The sequence below is a fragment of the Pygocentrus nattereri genome, chromosome 20 (genome assembly GCF_015220715.1).
Source record: "Pygocentrus nattereri isolate fPygNat1 chromosome 20, fPygNat1.pri, whole genome shotgun sequence".
NCBI classification, from domain to species: Eukaryota; Metazoa; Chordata; class Actinopteri; order Characiformes; family Serrasalmidae; genus Pygocentrus; species Pygocentrus nattereri.
Window position 1 is genome coordinate 15,535,346 of NC_051230.1, and position 22,492 is coordinate 15,557,837.

The 22,492-nt window shown below is 39.5% G+C and overlaps 1 protein-coding gene across 1 annotated transcript in view; it reads right to left on the reverse strand.

The window, feature by feature from the left end:
* The window catches only part of LOC108423609 (notch receptor 1), a 52,238-nt gene that overhangs the window by 14,126 nt on the left and 15,620 nt on the right, over positions 1-22,492 (reverse strand). Inside the window, exons 3-22 of the mRNA XM_017691007.2 lie at positions 19,754-20,016; positions 19,305-19,643; positions 17,579-17,701; positions 17,069-17,302; positions 16,138-16,293; positions 15,825-16,010; positions 14,730-14,843; positions 12,813-12,926; positions 11,997-12,230; positions 11,527-11,637; positions 9,066-9,258; positions 8,010-8,155; positions 7,814-7,927; positions 5,966-6,085; positions 5,634-5,786; positions 4,005-4,233; positions 2,734-2,935; positions 2,082-2,235; positions 1,785-1,969; positions 435-567 (exon numbers count right to left, since the gene is read on the reverse strand). Coding sequence (XP_017546496.2) covers positions 435-567; positions 1,785-1,969; positions 2,082-2,235; positions 2,734-2,935; positions 4,005-4,233; positions 5,634-5,786; positions 5,966-6,085; positions 7,814-7,927; positions 8,010-8,155; positions 9,066-9,258; positions 11,527-11,637; positions 11,997-12,230; positions 12,813-12,926; positions 14,730-14,843; positions 15,825-16,010; positions 16,138-16,293; positions 17,069-17,302; positions 17,579-17,701; positions 19,305-19,643; positions 19,754-20,016 — 3,503 coding nt within the window. The remainder of the gene's footprint in view (positions 1-434; positions 568-1,784; positions 1,970-2,081; positions 2,236-2,733; positions 2,936-4,004; positions 4,234-5,633; positions 5,787-5,965; positions 6,086-7,813; positions 7,928-8,009; positions 8,156-9,065; positions 9,259-11,526; positions 11,638-11,996; positions 12,231-12,812; positions 12,927-14,729; positions 14,844-15,824; positions 16,011-16,137; positions 16,294-17,068; positions 17,303-17,578; positions 17,702-19,304; positions 19,644-19,753; positions 20,017-22,492) is intronic.

The following is a 22,492-nucleotide window of genomic DNA, read 5'->3' on the forward strand; positions in this document are numbered from 1 at the left end:
AAATTGCACAGCTTCAATAAGTTAAAAAATAACATCCAGAATGCCTCGTATTTCAAAATGGTAAACAGGTAAACAGAAAACTACATACATAATTAGAGTACATTACTTATCACCTAAAAGCTCCCGTGTATTCTGAAAAAGCTTGAAATATTGAATAAATCACCTGAAAATGCCTTTTAATTTCTAGATTATTTAAATCTACATAATAAAGTGTTAAGTGATTTAAATGCCAGTGTATATGATAACATTACATGAAGCGAGGCATTTTATTTATAGACCTTTAGGACATAATTAAACACACCTCTTTACATGTCCAGGAAAAATCAATCAGGAAGAAAAGTCTAAGTAAGCCGGCTACTGCCAAAGTCCTAATTAATGAAGTGTGGGATGAACGGATAGAGAGAGAGAGGGGAAGAGGAAGAGGGGTAGCTGACCTTGCGTTCCCCGGGGACAGGAGCATTTGTAGGTATTGACGAGGTCGATGCAGGTGCCCCCATTCTGGCAGGGTTGAGAGAGGCACTCATTGATCTCACTGGAGCAGTTTACTCCATGATAACCTGGCACGCACTGTGAGAGAGAGCAAAAGACACAAAATCAATGCCAAACATGAAAGAATGCCGTTTCTGTTTACCTTCCACTGTCTTGCCAGACAAGCCGTTCCGTTACAGTGGAGTGAAGCTCATTCTTAATACGCTGCCTCAGTCAAGTCTTCAGTGACCTTGTCTAATCATTCCCCTTTCATTATGTAGCAAATTAAATATATGCACAAGAAAACTGCCCAGGACGCTGACAGAGAAAACAAGCATGAAAGTAACAGAAAGATCTAGTCCTGTGTGTTAAGAATGCTGATCCAGAATAATCCTCTCTTTTTAAAAAAATAAATAAATAAGTGACCTTTAGAATTTACAGTTATTGCCAGCAATAACTAAAGAAGTTTGCTATTTAATATTAATTATTCTCACTCATGGTCAATTAAATGGGTTGAAAAATATTGTTGAAAGTACGGATTCTAAACGTTCACTTGATAATGCACTTGTATTTGTGTTGTTAAGTAGAAAAGGCCATCTTTCATTACACACAGTTTACAACTTTCTCTACCAGTGTCCAGTGCAACCACAGGTGCATGTTCCAACTCCTCTGCAATTTTAAGCCCTGCATTCTCTATAACTCTAGGTTTATCAAGAGAGCCATCAATGGAACTTGCCATTTAAAGCTGTGATTAGAGGTTTGCTGCCATAGAGTCACAGAACTACTAATGGCTAGTCAGATGGGCTGGTCTTCTCTGTTAATCACATGATTTCCCAGTGCTGCTGTTACATTTATTTAAAGATGGAAATAATATAATCTAACAAAGCCAAAGATTTGCATTTGCATGAATATAAAAAGATATGAACTGGAAATAAGTTGCACATCAGTCGCAATTTATTGTTTCTTTGATTAAACAAATCGGTTAGTCTCTTACTGATCTGACCATTCTGCAAGCTAAACTTTCTAAAATGATGTTGCTGTTACCTACAGGGAGGCACATGTGACAAAACTCCTGTCGCAGCAGATATACAGAAGCAGCTTTTTTGACCCAGTTTATTAGTACTGTTAATTTATAAATTATCAGCTATAAATGATCTATTATGTAATTACACACAGATATTTATGTAATGTAAACTGATTGTAAAGCATAAATACAGTTGAAACTCTGGACATCTGAGTGTTAACTGACCAATCAACACCTTTACTCGCCCTTATGTAACTACTGATATAGAATATTTGTTTGTGTACTGGCTCACCTCACAAGAATATCCTCCTAAGTAATCAGTGCAGGTAGCTCCGTTCTGGCAGGGGTTGGGGATACACTCGTCCACCTGCTCCTCGCAGTAGCTGCCTGTGTATCCTGCCTGACACTGACAGTAGTGTGTATTTCCAGCATCCAAACACAGGCCAGAGTTACGGCACAATCTAGCAACATCCACACCTACAGAGAGTGCCACAAAGAACATGGCATAAGCAGCCTGTGTCATGCAGCACATATCAGCAGGTAACACTAGAAGAAATGCACACAAATATGCACATGTACATGGCCTTACCTTGCTGTTTTGCGGCCACCTCACAGGAGACACTGGGGACATCACAGTAAAGGCCTGTCCAGCCTGTCTGACACTGGCAAGTGTAAGTGGTGCCACTCTGTCTGCATGTACCTCCATTCTTACAGGGAGATGGCTTACACCAGTTCACCAGCTCCTGAGCACACAATGTACATATTTTGAATGTATAAGACATACATGTTTATGTGTGAGGTTGACACATGCCTATACATCTCATTTATCTAATCATTTTTATCAGTCCTGACGTACAGAATGCCATAATATATACCCAATGCATCCATGACATTCTTACAATATGATGCTATTACATCATATTAATATGATGCTTTACAGGTGTTAAATATTTTGTAGAAAACTGTAAAAGAAATTTTAGGTGTGTTCAAAATGAAAAGAACTGTTCATGATTTCCTCATAGATTAAACAGAATCAAGAGGTTACAATAAGATTAAGTTATTTAATGATAAAGAACTGCCAACAAAAATTATCCACAATTATTTCTTCTGACATTATCTGATTCTTTCAATTAATGAAACTGATTCCAAGCTTTTAAAAAATATTTCTAATATTTGTACAATTTGTTAAAACAACACAAAACTGTAGTTAAGCTCAAATTAGGACCAGTAGTGTGACCTACCTGACAGTTGAAACCGCGGTAGCCATGAGGACAGGTGCACTTGTATGTGCCATAGCTGTCCTGGCATGTGCCACCATTCATGCAGGGCTTGGAGTCACACTCATTGATGTCATGCTGGCAGTAGCTGCCAGTGAAGCCGGCCAGACACAGGCAGCTAAATGTGTTGATGCCATCCACACAAGTGCCGCCGTTAAAACAAGAGCTGTCCGAAACACAAAGCAAAAAAAAAAAAGGTCAGTTTGGTGGTGGCCACCTACGGCATGTTGTTGGCTCTATCATGATTATTGTAAAAACCTGACATTTTTTTCTGTTTATCTATGTGCTGTACTTGCATAGTCATTTTCCACCAAAGGGGGCACCAAGGTACAACACAAATTCTAATCACAGTAAGACAGGAAGTCTAATCTGGTTTGCTGCCAGTTCTCTTGTGCGGCTGATAACGTGGTGGCTTTAAAAACAGGCCAGGAGGAGCTGATCCCGAATCAGATTTGCCTTTTGTTGTGCTACCATGACTGTAAGAAAACCTGATCTTAAATCAGTCGCAAATGTCAAAGACAATTGACTGTTGTAGGCAAAACAGTGAAGACCTGTGTGTGGAAAGGTTATGTTTCATTGGTGTAACTAGAGGGGGGCAGGGGGGGTTAGTTGGCTCAGACCGCCCATTGGGAGTACTGGGAGACTGTCTGGTCGCGAGGCTGTCCTGTCAGTTGGACCATCCGGACCAGTACTGCTACTGCTGTAGACTGTTTCTCTACATCAGGGAATATTACATTTTTCCAACACCCACCGAGATGATTTGCTTTCAGACTCTAGCTAACCAATTTCATTAACAACAACATGTTCACTGTTTGCTGTTAGACATTGCATCATACATTCAAGCACTGCTCTACAGGACTGTTACAGGATTACAGGTATCACTGGGCTTTAACTTCACATATCTGTAAAGTGTTTAAAAATCATATGGAGTGGATCATTATTCGCACTGGAATGATTAAGTGACTAAGCTGATTATGGTACTGTCATATTATCACAAGTCTGCACTAAAGCCATTTGTCTAGGTTGTGTTTAAACTCACATTAAAATAAATACAAATAAACAAATGAAAAAATCTGATTGATTTTACATGTGTTACTCATTTTCTAAATCTCTCCTGGATCAAGCATTAATTGTTTTTGCACTGTAAAATTCTAGTTTCACCGCTGTTATGATTTACACATGAGAAACTGACTTGGCAGATCCTGAGTCAGCAAAAAAGAAAGAGCACAGTTTACCTCTCAGTGCAGTCAGGTGTGTCGTTCTCACAGTGGATGCCACTGAAGCCCGGTGGGCATGTACAGGTATAGCTGTTCACGCAGTCGGTACAGTTGGCGCCATTCTTGCATGGATTGCTGTCACACTCGTTGATGTCCTCCTCGCACCTGAGGCCACGGAATCCAGGGAGGCACGTGCAGGTGAACGCATCTACCCCATCTTTACAGAAGGCACCGTTACTGCAAGGGTCTGTGGTGGAACAGAGAATGAGGGTTATACTTATGCATGTATCTAACGTGCTTAAATGCTGTTTACGTTTTTATGACAAATATAAATAATGAAGTTGATTATGTATTAATTTATTTACAAAGCAAATGTTTTAAGTTACAACACCTATTTAAAAGAAAACTTGATTTTTCTCACTGTTAAATAAAATCACTGATGTAGCATGTAAGCACTGTTAAAATCTCAAAGTATACCATTCATTGAATTCTATTCATTCTATTAAATTGATTGTCATTCTATTTATTCTATTTATGTCAATGATGCCACAGCTATCAATAACTGGGAGCCCAAGCAAGAGGAAAAAAAACTAAGTGGGACCGTCCAATGGAAAGAGCTACTGGGAAAATCTAAGAAAAATAAGATTTAGGAGAACTTTTGTCTAAACTAAGAAGTTTGAGTTGGGTGAACTCTAGTGTCCTAGAGTTGATTTAACTCAAGCAAAGCAGTGTAATTGATTATTATGACTGACTTTCATTTTTACCAGTGTACCACAGTTTAATTCACATTAAAAATATCAGAACCAAGATCATTTACATAAATCAGTATTTTTTTTTTCTAATTCCACCAACTAGTTAGGACTCCCCCAATCACACGATGCTACCACAGGCACAGGCTTCCTCTGAGACCTGTGAAACCAGCCACCGCATCTTTTTGAACTGCCGGTCACACAACGTCAGGGGACAGCCGAACGCACTCTGAGGAAAGCGCCAACTGCCAGATCTGTTACGTCAGCTGACAGACGCCTGCGCTGACTAGCATCGCGTTGAGTGATGGGAGGAGAATGGCGGCCATCCTACCCACCCAGAGATAGCAAGGCCAATTGTGCTCTCTTGGACTCCCAGCTACAGATGGCTGTAGCATCACCAGTGATCGAACTCACGACCTCCTGATGACAGGGCCAACGCTTAGATGGTTGCACCTAATCAGTATCTAATAGATGGTTGAGCCCTAAATCAGTCTTAAAGGCTAGAAAACTGTACAATTTTTGTTTTTGGTACATAAAACCACACAAACACACTAAGCCACCCTCCAAGGAAAATTATAGAATGTGAGAAAATGTAGGATTATGGACCCTTTAAAAATATGTTTTGGAAATAGCCAAGCCAGGAAGAAGTTTTAATTTTTAAGTTTGAAAATATTAAACCAAAATTATTACATCATCCTAATTACTATGTAAAACACTCAGCATCTCAAAAAGTAGGACAGGTCCTACTGTGATTGCTGTTGTCACATTTGTGTGTACTTTTTTCCTTTTTTATACAACATGAAAGAGCAGGTGTGATAATTTTTGACTGACTCTGTGAAGTACAGAAAGAGGCAGTGAAAGTAAGGATGAGGAAAGAGAGGAAAAAGGGTGGGCTTACTGGGCTTGCAGTCATCTATGTCAGTCTCACAGTTGCGCCCGGTGTAGCCTGACTTGCAGCTGCACCTGTAGCTGCCGATGGAGTTATGGCAGGTGGCGCCGTTGCGACAAGGGTTCTTCACACACTCATTGATGTCAATCTCACATGTCTGGCCTGCAACGGAAGGGAGGGAAGTCATACACTTCACAAGACACAACGTGTGAAGTATTGCACAAAACAAATGTGCTTGGACTTCCTTTAAAAACATCTGTGTTATGTGTACATTATCAGTGGACTATTGCGGTACTGGGCAAGTGTGTGTTTTTTTTGCGCATGCATGTTCGTTTTCTAACCTTGCCAGCCTTCAGGGCACACACAGGAGAAGCTCTCATAGTCCTCAGACTCCTTACACACTCCGCTGTTCTTGCAGGGCTTGGGATTACAGGGATCTAAAAGAGTTTCGCAGTTCTCGCCTGTAAAATTTAAACATGAAAATGCACCTTAGTTCCTTTGAACCCTAGGCTTACTTATTCAGTTTTTAATCTTAAAGGGCAAGTATCATGGAAAACATGGAAAGATTTCTTCACTTTCCTGAAATAATAGAGGGAACTTGATGCACTATGTAATCAATGTTACACAACACATTGTTCAGTCCCTTGTCCAAACAATCCATGATTGAAAACTGACGTAAAAACAACTCATTTTGAATTAATTGTTTTTGTAATGTCACAAACAATGAATTTATGCCTATCTGCATAGTCTACTAACAGCCCTTTAGATCCAACTATTCATGCTGAAGTTATACGTGTTGCAGCCCATACTCTTTATGTATGAGACACAATACAAGGCAGACTATGAGATTTACATATATCAGTCTTAAAGGTACAATAACGACATCAACCTTTTTAATTCTAAGCAACAAAATGCTCATGTAAACATGAATTATGACACTTATTGGTATATAAACCATATACATAAAAGTGGATGCAAAAAATATAGATATAAGATTTACAAATCAGTGTTACATGGTAACTACTACCAAACAAATATGTGTTATGTAGTTATAAGCGTGAGGAAGGACTGAGGTGTGGACCTAAAGATTGCTAGCACTCATATTAGCAACCTCTAAAGTTGTTGTTTTCGGATCTAAAGTGAAAATAAAAAGCGGAACTGACTCGAAGGAAGCCGTTCTCTCGATTAGTGGTGCTATATTTAATCAATGACACTGGATGCGGAATTGACCCCTTTAAAGATTCCTCCCTTTTTCTGGGAGATTAGCTCGGTGGAGCTAGCAAGCAGAGCTCACAGCACTTCTCCCTATCTGTTTCCACGACACCAGACCCTTTCAGGAAGCCGGCAGGCCTTTCCGGCCATTGTCCTGCCATTTGCTTTTCTGTGAGAGAGGAAGCGGGCAAACAGGAAATGTGTCAGGCCCCTGTTCCCACCCAGCCAGGACCAGCCCCCCCTGTTATTCCACCTCCCAGCTAACCGTGGATTTTTCTGCCAATGAAAAGTCACTGAGAATAAATACGATTTCAGGCCCAGAGGCAGAGAATCCCCTTGTCTGTTTTGTCAAATAATACAGAGATGGGAAAGAATGTGGATTCTTCTACAAACATGTTTTCCTGTACGGTTATCAGCAACGCTCGTAAGGCCTTGCCGAACAGGCCAGTGTCAACAATCAGCAAATCGGGTTGAGGGTGAAAGGAAAAAGGAAGTGTTGCTGCTGAACCTAGGCATAGAGCACGTCCTCCAGAGCACGTTTTCCTGTATCCCATTATCTGGGAGGCGGAAGATCACAACACGAGCTAGGAAAATGTCAAAGAATTAACAAAATAAAACCAGTCCAAAAATTTTAAACATCAGGACATTAAGTTTACAGGGATACGAATAGCAGAACAATTAGAGTTGATTATGATTCTTTAGTAAACCATTTTAAAAATCTCAAATTTTAACCATAATTCGATTTGATGTAAATAAACACAGTGTTTACACAGTGTTAGAACATAAGTAATCGTTTTCTGGGGAAGTTTAAGTCTCGAAAACAGCCCAAGAATTTAATCTTGGCAAAAAGTACATCACATACTAAAATAATTATGATCAATTATGATCAATTTTAACATTCAAACGTTCCCAAATCAGAGCAGCTCCTTCTGCTTCAATGCATTTTTGTACCTCTACAAATAAAAAAAAGCTTGTACCAGTGTAAGGCAGCAAACAGTTGCACTTGTAGCCCGCCACATCATCAATGCAGGTGCCCTGGTTGAGGCAGGGGTTGGAGGCACACTCGTTGATGTTCGTCTGGCAGTTAGGACCTGCAACCAACAGTGTGAAAATCCTAGTAAGTCTGAGTAAAGGTGTGAGAGGAGAGACCATAGCAAACAAAGCTCCACTAACCGCTGAAGCCGGCCCGGCAGGTACAGACGTAGCCACTAGTCATGTCCTTACAGGTGCCACCGTTCATGCAGGGGTTGGACTCGCACTCATTGTTGTTGATGTCGCAGTTGGTGCCACTCCAGCCCGAATCGCAAATACAGTTATAGCTACAGACAAAAAAAAACACCTCCATTTAGATAATCGGGTGATAAAGTGATTTTACTGTGAAATATATTACACTGATATTGTTTTTAACGGACCACATGCTGTCTATATCATAAGACTGGGTTAATAAAATATGAGATAAACAGCCACTATTAGATCCAGGACAGTTATGAGAAACAACTGACTTATACATGCTTGTCCACAAATGCATTCCTCCATAGTGTGTTTTACATAACACTGACAAAATCTCATTTAATCTAATGAACTTAGATTGGAGTTTACATTTGATACATTAATAGAGTTTCTGGATTAAAATGCTGCACTACCAAGCTGTAATACACTGTTGTTTTTAATCAAAGCTAGGCAGGTTAGAAACGACAATGAAAACGCCACAGTGCTAACATTAGCTTGTTTGCACGACAGAAACACTACCTGATCTATCCAAACAGTGTGACATAATAAATATGATAACAAATAAATAATACATTTTTATTCTGTTTTAGACACAACAACAGCTGATGAAAAATGGAAAACACATTTTTATTTCTCTAGTAAAGCTGGTATTAATCATAATAAATCAATGTTTTTTTTTTAGTAAATCCCACTCCCAGCAACTTCTGAAAGTGGTCTATGTTTTGAAACGAAACCCTTCAATTTTCATTAGGTTGAATGGATTTTTTGCCAGTTTTCTATAAAGCTTCACAATCTTGTAATGGTTGCTATATAAAAGCAATTTGTAGGCAGAAAATGGATAGATGGATAGATCATCTGAGAACTGTTATGTTCAGCTCCTCCAAGAACCATAGTTTACTACACCTTTATTATTGTTGTTATTATTTCCTTATTACTGATTTAATTCATAGCATAATAATCTGTAGTTTATGTGCATAGAGAAAAGCCCAGAGCTCGTACCCATTGACTTTGTCTTCGCAGTGTCCGTGAATGCAGGGGTTGCTGAGACACTCGTTGAGTTGAGACTGGCAGGTGGGGTCGTGGTAGCCCTCTCGGCACTGGCAAGTGAATCCATTCACTCCATCAATGCATGTTCCACCATTGTGACAGGGGTTGATGGCACACTCATCGATGTTGATATTACACAGTTTGCCTGAGTCAAATAAATACGCATAAAGTATGAACCATTTATTATCTTCCTAATTAAGAACATTCATTTGCAATAACATATTTAATAATAAATACAGTACCAACCAACTTCACCCTTTTAAAAGATCAAATCATGACAACAGATTACAGGGAAGACTTATGACACTCGTACGCACAGAAGAATATTTTAATATTTTGCACTATTTAAAATAACATCAAATAGTGGAAATAATATGCTAAATTACTGTGATACAAATGGGTCTATTCAGACCCACCCAACACAGCTGACTGACCAAAATGTATGGAGGAGGACAGATGAGGACAGAATTCCACTGATTAACTTTTAATAAGGTACCCATAGTAATTTGGGTGAAGTAACAATTTGGTTAAAGATAATTGAAGCCTGGTTCTGTAGGAGGGGGCTTTTCAAAAAAGAGTTTAAAACTGTTGATTTTAAAAATAAACTCTTACCCATTAGCATTAACTTCCCTAATTATATTTAAATAAATTCCAAGCATTTAAGCCTCAGATCATGTATTAAAGATATGAATGAAAAAACATACATTCTACATTACACAAACTATCCATCCTGTCAGATCAGCTCATTGCTTTTTTGTCCAGCAGCACAGGAAGCTTTAGGCTTAGCTTTTTAGCTGCCGCTTGAAGTAGCGCCACCATTCAGGCAGCGCAAGACACAGCATAAAAAGAGCGGTTTCGTTTGTCACCAGTCTTTAAAGCGCCCGCCAACTCCCCCCTTTTAAAAGATCGACTTACACAAATCTTTAGCAAATCTTTTCTCCTCTCAGCCCCCCCCTTTAGACTGAATGGATGAGTGGGGCAGTTTGCGTGTCGGAGCGCCAGGCGGGGAGCTGGGTGGGAGTGTAAGACAACACCACAGCCAGGGCAGAGTGTGTGTGCTCGCTGACCAGCTGTCTCTCCACGCCCTGCTTTGTGCCTGCCTCACCTGGGGAAGCCTTTGTTGACTCCCTCCCCTTACTGTGCCCTCAGACTACCACCTACTAATCTAGGCCACACAGATCTAAGGGATGTGACTATGAATATTTTAAACTACAATTATTCACTTTAAGTAATGATTTACTATCATTTTGATCGATGGTTTGCAAAACTGATCACTTTGTTTCAGTAGCAAGACCATGAACTAAATAATCCAAGAAAATATTAATAACTAAATTATATACTTCAGATCATGGTAAATGATTTCACTTTCTGTCGGTAAAGTGAATTAATGTATGTACTTCCATTAATTTGTTTAAAACAACAAAAAATGACATTACATCATAACTTAAGAATAAAGCACATTTTCACCTACCATAGCTTAGCTTAGCCTAGCTTAGTTAGACCGTGGCATGTAACTGCCCTCGTTGTGCATCATGTCATAAAATCTTTACCACCTGCTGCCTATTAAGGCTGTGTGACTTTACTTGGACTTCCTTTAGAGGAAGACAATACAATGCTATTTTATCAATATAATAATTTATGCCACAATACACCTTCAATTAATTTTTGATAAGACGTTTCAAATATGGCACTACTGTTTTCTCTTTTTTATCTGTTCCAAAATATCAAGCCTCAGAAAAATTTAATATCATGATGCAAATATGTATTATAATATTATATTTGTGTCATATCGGCACCCCAAATTAAGTTACATTTGTATATTTATTAGCATTGCTAATACACCTAATACACCTTATGTTCATTTTTATTTAATACAGTCAGTCAGAACAAAACTTTTTTTTAAATTTTCATTTCTGTTGTTTTGTGAAAGGATCATTAGAAATGAACCAAAATGATGTAATAAAGTGTTGTCATATTAACTTTCATTGAAAGTTAAGGACGTTTTTCCCCTCTCGTGTAAAGTTACTTTTCAAAAGATGCGACAGCAACATTATATAAAACATTTTCAGGTTGGATAATCTACCAATACGTTTGATTAGTTGTTCAGGCTGCAATATTTATTGGGCAACTAAAAATATTGAATTGTGAAATCAGAAGTTATCAGAGAGTCATAGCATTTATTCTTTTTAATTCCAGAGATAGTAGAATCAGAAATATCTGTACATTTCTCAAGCTATTTCTTACAGAAAAACACATGAATTCCACACATGAATAAACAAAACAATTCACATGTGAAATATATGGCAACTCCACTAAAAATAATAAAGAATGTTATTATCTGTACACTATTTGTGTGAATATTTTGTGGCATACATATTTTAGTAGGTTTACTGGATTCTCTGAACTCTCTTACCCATGTATCCTGGCTCACAGGCACACTCATAGCCGTTGATCTTGTCAATGCACTTGCCATAGTCGCATGGATTGCTCTTACAGTCATCCAGATTGACCTGACAGTTAACACCTGTGAACCGAAATGCCGCTTCAGTCAGCCTCTACAGCACGTGTCAGATTCCAGTCCTGGCGGGCTACAGCGCTGCAGAGATTAGTGTTCTGCCCCATTACACACACTTGATTCAATGTGTCTGCTAATTAGAAGGCCTTTGAGTTGAAACTGAAGTGCTGGGAGAGAGAAAATGATAATCTCTGCAGAGCTGTGACCCGGGAGGAACTCATCTATACCAAAACCTTTCCAGAAATACATTCAGTTATTATAGGCTGACTCCAAACAATAAATGAACTAATAATAATAACATTTTATGGCTTAACAACAATACTGAAATTCTATTTATGACAGTAACAGCTTTCAAGTTTATTTCTCACCTGCAGTTCCTCTGGGGCAAACACAGAGGTAAGCATTCTCCCGGTCTTGACAGGTGCCTCCGTTCTGGCATGGTTGGCTCAGGCACTCATCAATGTTGGCCTCACACAGACGGCCTGTGTAGCCTGGACGGCAGAGGCATGTGAAGCCGGCCAAGCCATCCTTACAGGTACCATAGTGGCAGGGACTGGAAAAACACTCGTCTATGTCTGTCTCACAGTGCTGTCCTGTATAACCTGCACCAGAATAGTTTTTAATAAAAACAACATACAATGTAAACAATATGACAAGCTTTAAATGTCCTCGTTTATGTAGAGCTGCCATATGTAATATTTAATCCAGTTCGAAAATAAATATAAACATCAATTAGCTTTGTACTAACATAATATAGTGATTCCCATAGAGATTAGCAATGAGAACAGGACAAAACAAATGCACTCGTAAAAGAAGAATGCTTTATTTGAAGTAAGATCAGATGATTTGCTATACAGAAACAAAAAAGATTTTTATATTTATGGCAAAAGCCCCTTTCAAACTTAAAATAAAATTTTTTGCCTAAATTTCACCTTCATCTTGCCTAAATCAGATCTTAACACATACAAAAAAAGTATAATTTAATAAAATGCACAAAATCACATATTTTGACAAATTGTGTTGAATTGTGTTACTGATTATTCATTTATTAATTTTAAGATGTATTCATTCACTACTATGAAACTAATATGTTGGTTATGTAGCTATGAGAGTGAGTAATTAAAGTGTGGACCCACATACAGGCCCTTAGGTTTTAAAACGAATAATAACAAGTTTGTTTTTACCCTCAGTGCACTGGCAGGTGTACATATTGGGCCCGTCAATGCATTTGGCACCATTTTTGCAGGGCGTGCTGGCGCACTCATCATTGTCGACCTGGCAAAGGTTTCCAGAGAATCCTGAGAAGAGAAGCAGTAGGAGGGGGACAGAAGAGAGAGAGAGAGGGGTGGGGAGAGAGGAAGAGGGAGAGGAGAGGTGGAGGGTCATTAGGATGATCTGTCCAGACCACACTTGTTTCATTCCACAACACTCATCTATACAATCCCTGGTCAGCCTTCATTAACACCTCAACACTGCCCAAGGTTCTGTCTGTCTCTATTCCCTCCTTTTTTCAAGCCCTCTTTTCAACATACCATCACAGGGAGGAGTGAGGGGTTGTACAAAAATGGGGCAGAAAACCTTCCAAGGCCTCCTGACTAGGGGTACCAGACAAAGGGAACTGTCTATTCAAAGCCGTGGCAGTTGCCTCCTTTGTCCGGGAGAACTTTTCCATCACAATGTGCATTCTCACATCCTGCCTTGGCCCCTTCTCCAGCTCGGCCTCTCCAAAAAGAACCCTCTTTGACCTATGACCTCTCACTATTCAGCCTGCCTCGTCATTCAGGATCACCCAGCGGGCGCGTTTTTCCCCCAGTTATTCTAATCTCTCACTAACAACGTCTGCTGCTCAAATGTACAGTCTGAGTGCATTAAGGCCTACAGCTCAATCAGTGCCAAACTGTGAGATTTTGTATTTTGAAGCATGCTGGTGTTGTACTTCTCAAATAAGCAGAATCATCCACAGTGATGCTAACTAACTTCTAGCACACTAACCCTAATCCCAGTGGAAATTCCTTTGTCGGTGTGTTCCATCTCTACCTTGCAAACCTACAAGGATTTCCTCCAAACCACTGAAACCGTACATTTTGAAAAGCTTTATTGTGGTTGCCATGGACTTTCTGTGTACACCATTCAAAGGAAGCCTTGCCCTGCACACCGAACAGAGCTAATTTGCATTTGAGGACAAAGTGGAGGGGCCTTTCCTCCATTCCCCAGCATACTACCTCACAATCCACAACACTCAGGGGGTTTAGAGGCCCCATAGACCTCTCCTCACCACCTTACACAACCCCATTTATGCATGAATTCTTCTGCATCCCAAATGCACTTCTCTCTACCAGAAGTGGTTGTCTTTCTCTTAAATAATGCTTTGATGTGCATTTATGAGATGCCTGCTAGATTTTCATCAAAATTATTTCTACTTCAACTGACATGAGTGAGGGCATAAAAGTGAAAAATACCTTTCAAAATAAAGTCTATTATTCAGGTTTTTCACAATAATGCATTAATGAATCTCACACCGTTTACGTGAGCTGATAACGCCATGTTTTAAAGGGCCCATATCCTACACTTTTCTTGCATTTTATATTTTTCATGCAGAGGCTTTATGTACCAAAATAATTCATTTTTGTGAGCATTTCCATGAGCATTTTCCAACTTTTTGGAAATTATGTCTATTCTGATTGCTTGTATTGTGCCTCGATCAAAAAGTAGCCTAGGCCAAAACTCTCTTCATTAACTTCAACTTGACTTCAGAGTGAACAGTAGATTTTGGAACTTAAGCAATCTTTAGATATCACGTCAAACCGTGTTATTTCAGAAAGATTCCGTTTTCCATGATAAGGGCCCTTTAGTGAAAAAATATCTATCATATTATTTCTCAATGTTCTTTTGGCTTTGCCTTCTGTGTGGAGGGCAGTCTACTATCATGTGGAAAAAATTACAAATATGGCCAGTAAACTTGGCCAAAATGCTAACTTTACAGAAGCTACTGTATAGATTTTCTTAACATTTGGCTGAGGTAGGAAAAGCCTGCCTGAGGGCAGGGATTACTTTTCTTCTCTCAGTGTTGTCCAGGGGGTGATCGACCCCCTCGTGCTCACCTGTGGGGCACTCGCACTGGTAGTTGTTGATCTTGTCGATGCACTTCCCATTGTTGAGGCAGGGCGCGCTGGCGCACTCATCAGTATTGATCTCGCAGAACTTTCCCTCATACCCTGCCAATTAGCATGGAGAGATAAAGCTTCAGTGCCAGCAGGAGAATTCACCATGGCTTAGCACTCCTGTCAGATTGTTATTCCTTTTTGTGTAATAAATAAAGGACATATGATGATTTCTTTGATCAGATCCAAGTGCTTTTGTAACTAGACAAAGCAAAAGATTGATTACAATTCACTTATATATATATATATATATATATATATATATATATATATATATATATATATATATATATACACACCTTTGAAAAGTTTGGAATCATTTGTTATATTAATAATTTTTATTACTTCCAATACAGTATTGAATAAATATTATAATCTAAACATCAAACGGTACCTTTAGATTTTTTATTCCATATTTTTGAAACAACATGAACTACATGATAAATCACATACTATAGTTATCTATTTTCAATACTTTTCTGTCAAGGTAAGATTTAATCACCACTTTTCAAAGACAAGGCATTTGGACACTAGTCTTATAGCTATGATATTAATGTTTTCTCAGTCATTTTAGAAAAAACTCCATTCATCCTTTTTAGCTTTCTAGCTTTCTAGTTTTCTACTAATCATCTGAAACCTATTAAGTTGTACAGGGTCCTAAGGATAAGGGGGCATTCAGACCTAAACTAGCCTTTCATATGTCATTTGTCATATAATGTAATATTTGCAATGCAGCATTGCATCACTGATTTAAAAGAATTCACAATTCTATATCCTTCACTACAAAACCCAGCACACATTGCACAAATATGTCATACAGCCATTAGGTTTACACTCATGTAAAATAATGTTAGTTTATTGCATGCCCTTGCATCACTCACCAATTTGTTCAATCTGGGCATGAGTGTATTATTAATATAAACTGCTTTTATATTTTTGAAAACATACATTCCAGACCTTTGATTCTAAGCATGACATTATTCTGCCTTAAGCTATGTCGCACATGTCTCTGTTCACCCTAATGAACTTGTTTACCTGCCATACAGATACACTGGAAGCCTCCAATTTGGTCCAGGCAGGTAGCATCATTCTGGCATGGGTTAGACAAACACTCATTGACGTCTAACTCGCAGCGTGCCCCCACATAACCCTGCTGGCACTGACACTGGAAAGAGCCTTTAGTGTTCCGACACTTTCCTGCATGCTCACATGGGTTCGCACCTATAGAAACACCCAGCAACAACAGGCATTTCAAGCATTCCACAGTTGTGAGCTAATACATTATCAAACAAACTTTGCCTGGGATGTGCTTTATCTCTAAAGGTGGTCAAGGTGGTTTAGTTCTCACCCAGAGAGCATTCATCAATGTCCTGGTCACAGGCTGAGCCCAAGTAGCCCGGAGGACAAGTGCAGATGGCCTTGCCATTGACTGGGTTGGTGTCACAATTGGAGCCTTTCTGGCATGGGTTACTAATACAGGCATCGTTCAAATGGCACAGCAAACCTAAAGTAGGTAAGGAATTAGAAGTCAGAAAGAGAGGTAAATAGTTAAATGAGTACTACAATATATGATTTAGTTCTCTTTTTCATTCGGAAAACATCAATCTGGTAAGTTACTTAAAAATTAAGAAAAAGCACAGTTAGGTCCTCAGTTCCAGTGATAAATGACCATAAATATCAGAGATTCCAACTACAATCCTGGAGATCTACCTTACTGCTAGGTTTAGTTCCAAACCTAATCTAATATATCTGATCCACACCTTCAGGCAGATGAATAAATATGTCTATTTCTGCCATTACCCTTCTTTGCTAGTAATAACATCGTTGTTGCTGTGTCAATTTAACAAGGTAATTTGCAGCCTTTTTTTACGATTTTTATTTAGCATTTTATTAGAAAATGGATGGATGGATTTAGCTTTTTATTATGATTGTGTCACAATTTACCAACTTAAACAAAGAAATACATGAGCTGGAATATAAGTCACACATTGATCATGGTTTTTTTAACACACACATAAAGCTCAAATTCCACATGCTGATCCATTTTACTACAGCCAGCCAGAACGTTCTTGCACAATAACTTCTCTGACAGCAGATGTAAACGATTTAAAAGTCTCTGAATGGGTCACAGATAAGACCCATTTAATAGGATTAATTAAGACGCTCAGGGACATCTGATTAATAGCTCTAGGTGTGATGGAACTAAATTCACCAGGGTGGCAGACCTCTAGGAACAAAGTTGGGCACTCATGGGAAAAAATGAAACTATATGTTCAAACCTGTGCGGCCAGGAGGGCATTCACAGAAGAAGGAGGCCACGCGATCATGACAAGTAGCTCCATCATTGCAAGCAGCATCTGCACAGTCATCAATGTTCTTGCTGCAGTCATCACCCGACCAGCCATTCACACACACGCAGTGGTATCCACCCTGGCTGTTAAGGCAAGTGCCACCATTCTGACAGGAGTTGGGCATCAGATCGCACTCATTGACGTCTTCAGTGCAGAACTGACCTATAGGAGAATATTGCTGTGAGACCCGTGATATGCATGCTCCAACAAACTTAGATACAAGAATACTACACAACAAACATCAAAACTCCAAACAAGCGGTTGGCATGCCACACTATTTCTGGAAAGAATGCTTTTGTATCTTCTGTTTCTTACAACACTCACTGATTGTTAAATATTTTTCATTTAGCATCATGAGGTTTTGTGTTTCTTGCAGAATGCATGCTTAACTACTGCACTGTAGCCATACAGCAAGAAAGAATTAGGGAGAACTCATACCGGTCCACTCTGGTTTGCACTGGCAGTTGTAAGTGTTGACTCCATCGACACAGGTCCCTCCATTAAGGCAACGATGGTCTGGACAATCATCAATGTTCTCCTCACAGTTCTGACCACTGAAACCTGAGGAAAGGAATAATGTTGTCTGTTCACTCAATGTCCCAAAACAGCTGGGTGTTTATTAAACTTCATAATAGAATGAAACATGAAACAAACACCAAATATACAAACCATTATATAGATCCAAATTTGATTTGCTACAAGCTGAATATATCCCCTATCTTTCAAACAACTTCTAAATATTTATATCAGCTTTACAGAAGACTGAAAGACAGATTCTTGGGGGAAAATTCCATTGTTTCACACTCTAAACAGTGAGATACAATGTTTGTGAAACCCACTGTTACATACTAAAACAGTCGTTAGCGTTCTTGCGGTCAACGGTCTTCCTTTTCTGGGAAGAATGGCAATGCCAGGTCTCAAGTCAGAGGCACCGATGACAACGCAGCCAACTGACACTAACCACAGTTTCCTTTGATTTTTCTGCAGAACCAGCAGCTATGAAACATCCCTGATTTTATCCTACATTGAATTGACAGTGAAAGAAACTGAAGTGTGAAAGAGGATTAATGAAGTCAGAATGATAAGGCTTGTCTCCATTTACATTGAGCTGGAGTGAATTCCTCAGGGCTCAATATTAGGTCCCTTGTAGATGTGTTTACATGAAGGAAAGTCTTTTTATGAATATGTTTCTTATTCATGGAGCTGTGAATGAGAATCAATGAAGTGAGGTGGGTAAGACTTGAGCGCTGTCTCCTATCACCTTAGATTTGAGTGAGTTCCTCAGGGCTCAATAGTAGGTCCGCTTGTGTGATGTGAAGGAAAGTGTGTATGTGTGCAAGCTCCATGTTCTACCTCATACCCAGAGACAGCACTGTGAGGATGTTGTCGTTCAGACACTTCCTCACGATAAGCACTAATGCTTTCCTGCTGGCTGGTTCACACACACACACACACACACACACACACAGGCAAAGCTACAATGGGAGTCAACTGCAAAGACTTGCACTAGGCTGAGCTTACATCAGGCTGTCAGGAGAATATGTTGAGAGAGTTAGCCTAGCCCAAGTTCCATACTAGTGGGAAACACTGACAGTACATTATTATAAATCTGTCAGCTCTTCTAAATGTCTAACATCAGGATTTGACACTGACAACATGCTGTCATTTGCCTTGCCCACTACAAAAGTCTGCCTTCATCAGAAAAACTGACAATAGTTTCTCATGAGAATTTCACAGATTTTTTAAAAATCTTGTATAATTCATTTGAGATCTAAACATGGCCATTTACATTGTTTGATGTTTAACTGTGTATTGTAGAAAAAAATTGATAGGTTCTGAATTCTTTAAACAATCAGTGACAACAATAGAAGTGATAGAGCATTTGAAGCATTAAATGCTTCAAATGTCTGGTTCCTATCACCAGCACTGTCAACAACTCTGGCTTTCTAAGTTCTAAGGATTTAAATATTTTAAAAATCAATGGCTATGGGTCACATATTTTTCATTGCATCTGTGCAAATGATGGACTCAAGGATTTTTCATTGCATCTGTGCAAATGATGGACTCAAGGATTTTTCATTGCATCTGTGCAAATGATGGACTCAAGGAGGTTAATAAACGGTTCAGTTACTGGACTAGTCAGCATGAGATCGGACTTGCTTACCTGGCAGACAGGAACACTCGTAGTTCATGTCTCCCTTCTGGACACAGGTTCCTCCATGGAGGCATGGTGAGGGGTTACAGGGCTGGTACAGAGTTTCACAATGTTTACCCGTGTACTCAGTTGTGCAGCTGCAGCGGTAGGTGCCTACTTCATTAACACATACACCACCGTTCTTGCAGGGAGACGGGCTTAGGGCGCACTCGTTGACATCCTGTTTGCACGTCTCACCTGAAAAGAAGTGTGTGCAGGCGCAGATGTAGTGTGAGTCAAAAGGACTGCACAGGCCTCCATTAGCACATGGGTTTGAGGCACAAGGGTCTGCCTGCTGACAGTTTTTACCTGTAAAAAATCAGAATGTTCCAGAATTATACTTCCTTATCTGGTACAGAGATCAGAGACTGGCAAGTAAGATGTCACAGACAGTACTTGTACATCACTTATGTTCTTACCAGTCCAGCCTGGAGGACATTTGCACTTGAACGTGCGTATGCTGGTCAGGTCACACGTCCCTCCATTTCCGCATGGCGAGCTGCGACATGGGTTGTCGGTGGGAGTAAGGCACCGGGGGTCCATGTAGCCCAAGGGACACTGACAGGTAAAGGCCGGTTTGTTGTCACGAAAAATGTGCTGGCACACACCGCCATTCCAGCAAGGGTTTGAGAGGCAAGGGTTGGGGAACTGGCACACTGATCCCAAAAACTTCTCAGGACACCTGAAAAAAAAAAAAAAAATTACAGAGATCTACAGAGTTTTGTCCATTTTCAAGCATAACAGTATGCCAAACAGGAAACCATAAGAACAAATATATTTAAGATTGCTTTATATTTCGAGGCATGAGGCACGAGGAATGTAGTTTGCACAATATTAATAAGAGAGTATGAGCTTCCAATACCTGTTAGAGCTAACTGGGCTTGAAATTTTGGCCCAGACTTGAATGCAACCCAAGAATTTTCTGGACAAGTCCCCTGACCTAAACCACATCAAGTTTTGAGTTTGAAACTGGCCGGAGCTAAATAAAATTCATTCCTCACTTTTTAGTCTTCGCTCGTTTAATCGTCTCTCTCTCTGTCACACACACACACACACACAGACACACAGACACACACACACACACACACACACACACACACACACACACAAGCACAAACACACAGGTGTGCCCTTTTTGCTGCAATAACCTGTACTCGATTTGTATGAACTCGATCTCAAGTATCAGCCTCATTATGTATTTATTGTACTCCACCAGAGCAGACATTTAGGTAATGCTGGGCTGCTGCAGATTCACAATAATCATATAAAAATTTTACATTCATTCGTAAATGTTACATTTAATTTAGACATTTTATAAACATTTATATACTGGCATTGGTATTGGCATCAGCATTGGCAGTGAGAAGAGTCATTGTAAATAAAAAAAAGTGAAATCTTTGAGCTGTGAAGTTCTCGAAAAATGACCATGAAACTGAATCAACTATCAACAAACTTTTTCATTAACATGTCAGATGGTCGTAGTTTGGTAATTTGTAACTGTTCATAACAAGCTGCCTTCCCAACTACTGTAGCAGCGGCACTGCCCTATAAACTATATTCAGGTAACCCACTGCACCCACAAAATGTTGTAAAGAGTGACAATAAAGTCAGCCACAAACTGCTGTGGATTTAGAAGGGCCATGTTGAAATAGAAAACAACCACAAAAAGAGAAGAGAAAATTACTACACGATGACTGAGGTTACATCCAAAATGCAAGATGGTCACTGATGGTCACAACCCATTTCCTGTACTCACAATCATCAGAAAAGTATTATGACAACAAGCTCAGTACTATATGTGCACAACAGCAAGAGATTGCATTACTTGGACTAATTAACCAAGACACACTTTTGTAGTTGCTACGGTTTCTTTTAGAGAGATTTCAAATGTAATCGAATTAAATGCATCTATGCTGTTGTAATTATTTGAGCAAATAATGAAATACTTCTGTATCTAAACCTTTAAAGTTGAATCCCATTGAGCAAAAATGAAAAACAAATCTGATCTGATTTAATCTCTGTGTATACATCACCTAATACCAATACAAATGCAGCAAACAATACTGTAGGCCTGGATATCTTCACCCAATAACCAGGAGAAAGGGTGTCTTCAACACAGAAATCAATGAAAAGATTTTTTAATGTTATGGGATTCCACACAGCTCATTGAAAATTCTGGCTCACAGTTCTAATCCTGTTTCAAACAGTTGCATGAAAAGCAGCCACCCATCATCAGATCTTAGGGGGAAATTTTTGCACGGCTCAGCCTTTCTCCACCATTCATTCACTCAAAGGACAAGGCAGTGTCTATAGCAGAGTCTTTGAACCCAGGGCTAACATTATCAGGGACTTCAAAGCACCCTGTCCACCATCTCAATACCTCGTATTCTTCTACAGTAGAAGCTCGTCCCTGCATCAATCAGGAGCTGGAGGAATAAATAGCCTGCATGGCGAAAAACTTTGTAAAACAAGGGTTGGGGTGGCTTAGGCATAGGAGTTTGCCTGATTTTACTACCCTGACACGAAGAGGGTGTTTTCCCTACAGTACAACCACACTGAAACAACCTTTCACTAACAGCACAGACACATAGTGGCTGTGAAATACCCAAGCTATGTCTTTAGGCCCTGGGGGCAGCCTAAGTGTCCCCTAAACATCCCCCCGTGCTTTTTTGCTCTCTGATCACAACAGGGCCCCAGGCTAGGACAGGGTAGAACTGTGTTTTTACTGTGTCTCTCCCAGGATTAGGATGGCCAATAACCTAAAACCAAGAAAAGAAAACACAGTGGACTGAGAACCAGGCACGCCAAAACCATTAAAAGCAATGGTGGGAATTGCACCCTTGTCTACTTACACTACCTTTCCTCTCATTGTCCCACTGCTATTACTACCTCACACTGATCTGCAGGCTATATTAGAAACAGTTAGATTATATCTGTAAAAGGGATAATCCAGTAATATTCCCTGAGGAGCCCTATTGAAGCTCCTATCAGCAAACATCTTAACTCCTTGTTTAATTGAATATCACATCCAAATTTCTGGTGATCTGAACGTTTAAGCCTCTATTAGTGACTGCCAGCTTGTCTCTTTATTGCTGGAAATATAAAAACCTCACCACTTTTAATGTTCCATGGATGTTCTTTTACTTTTTTCTTGTTTT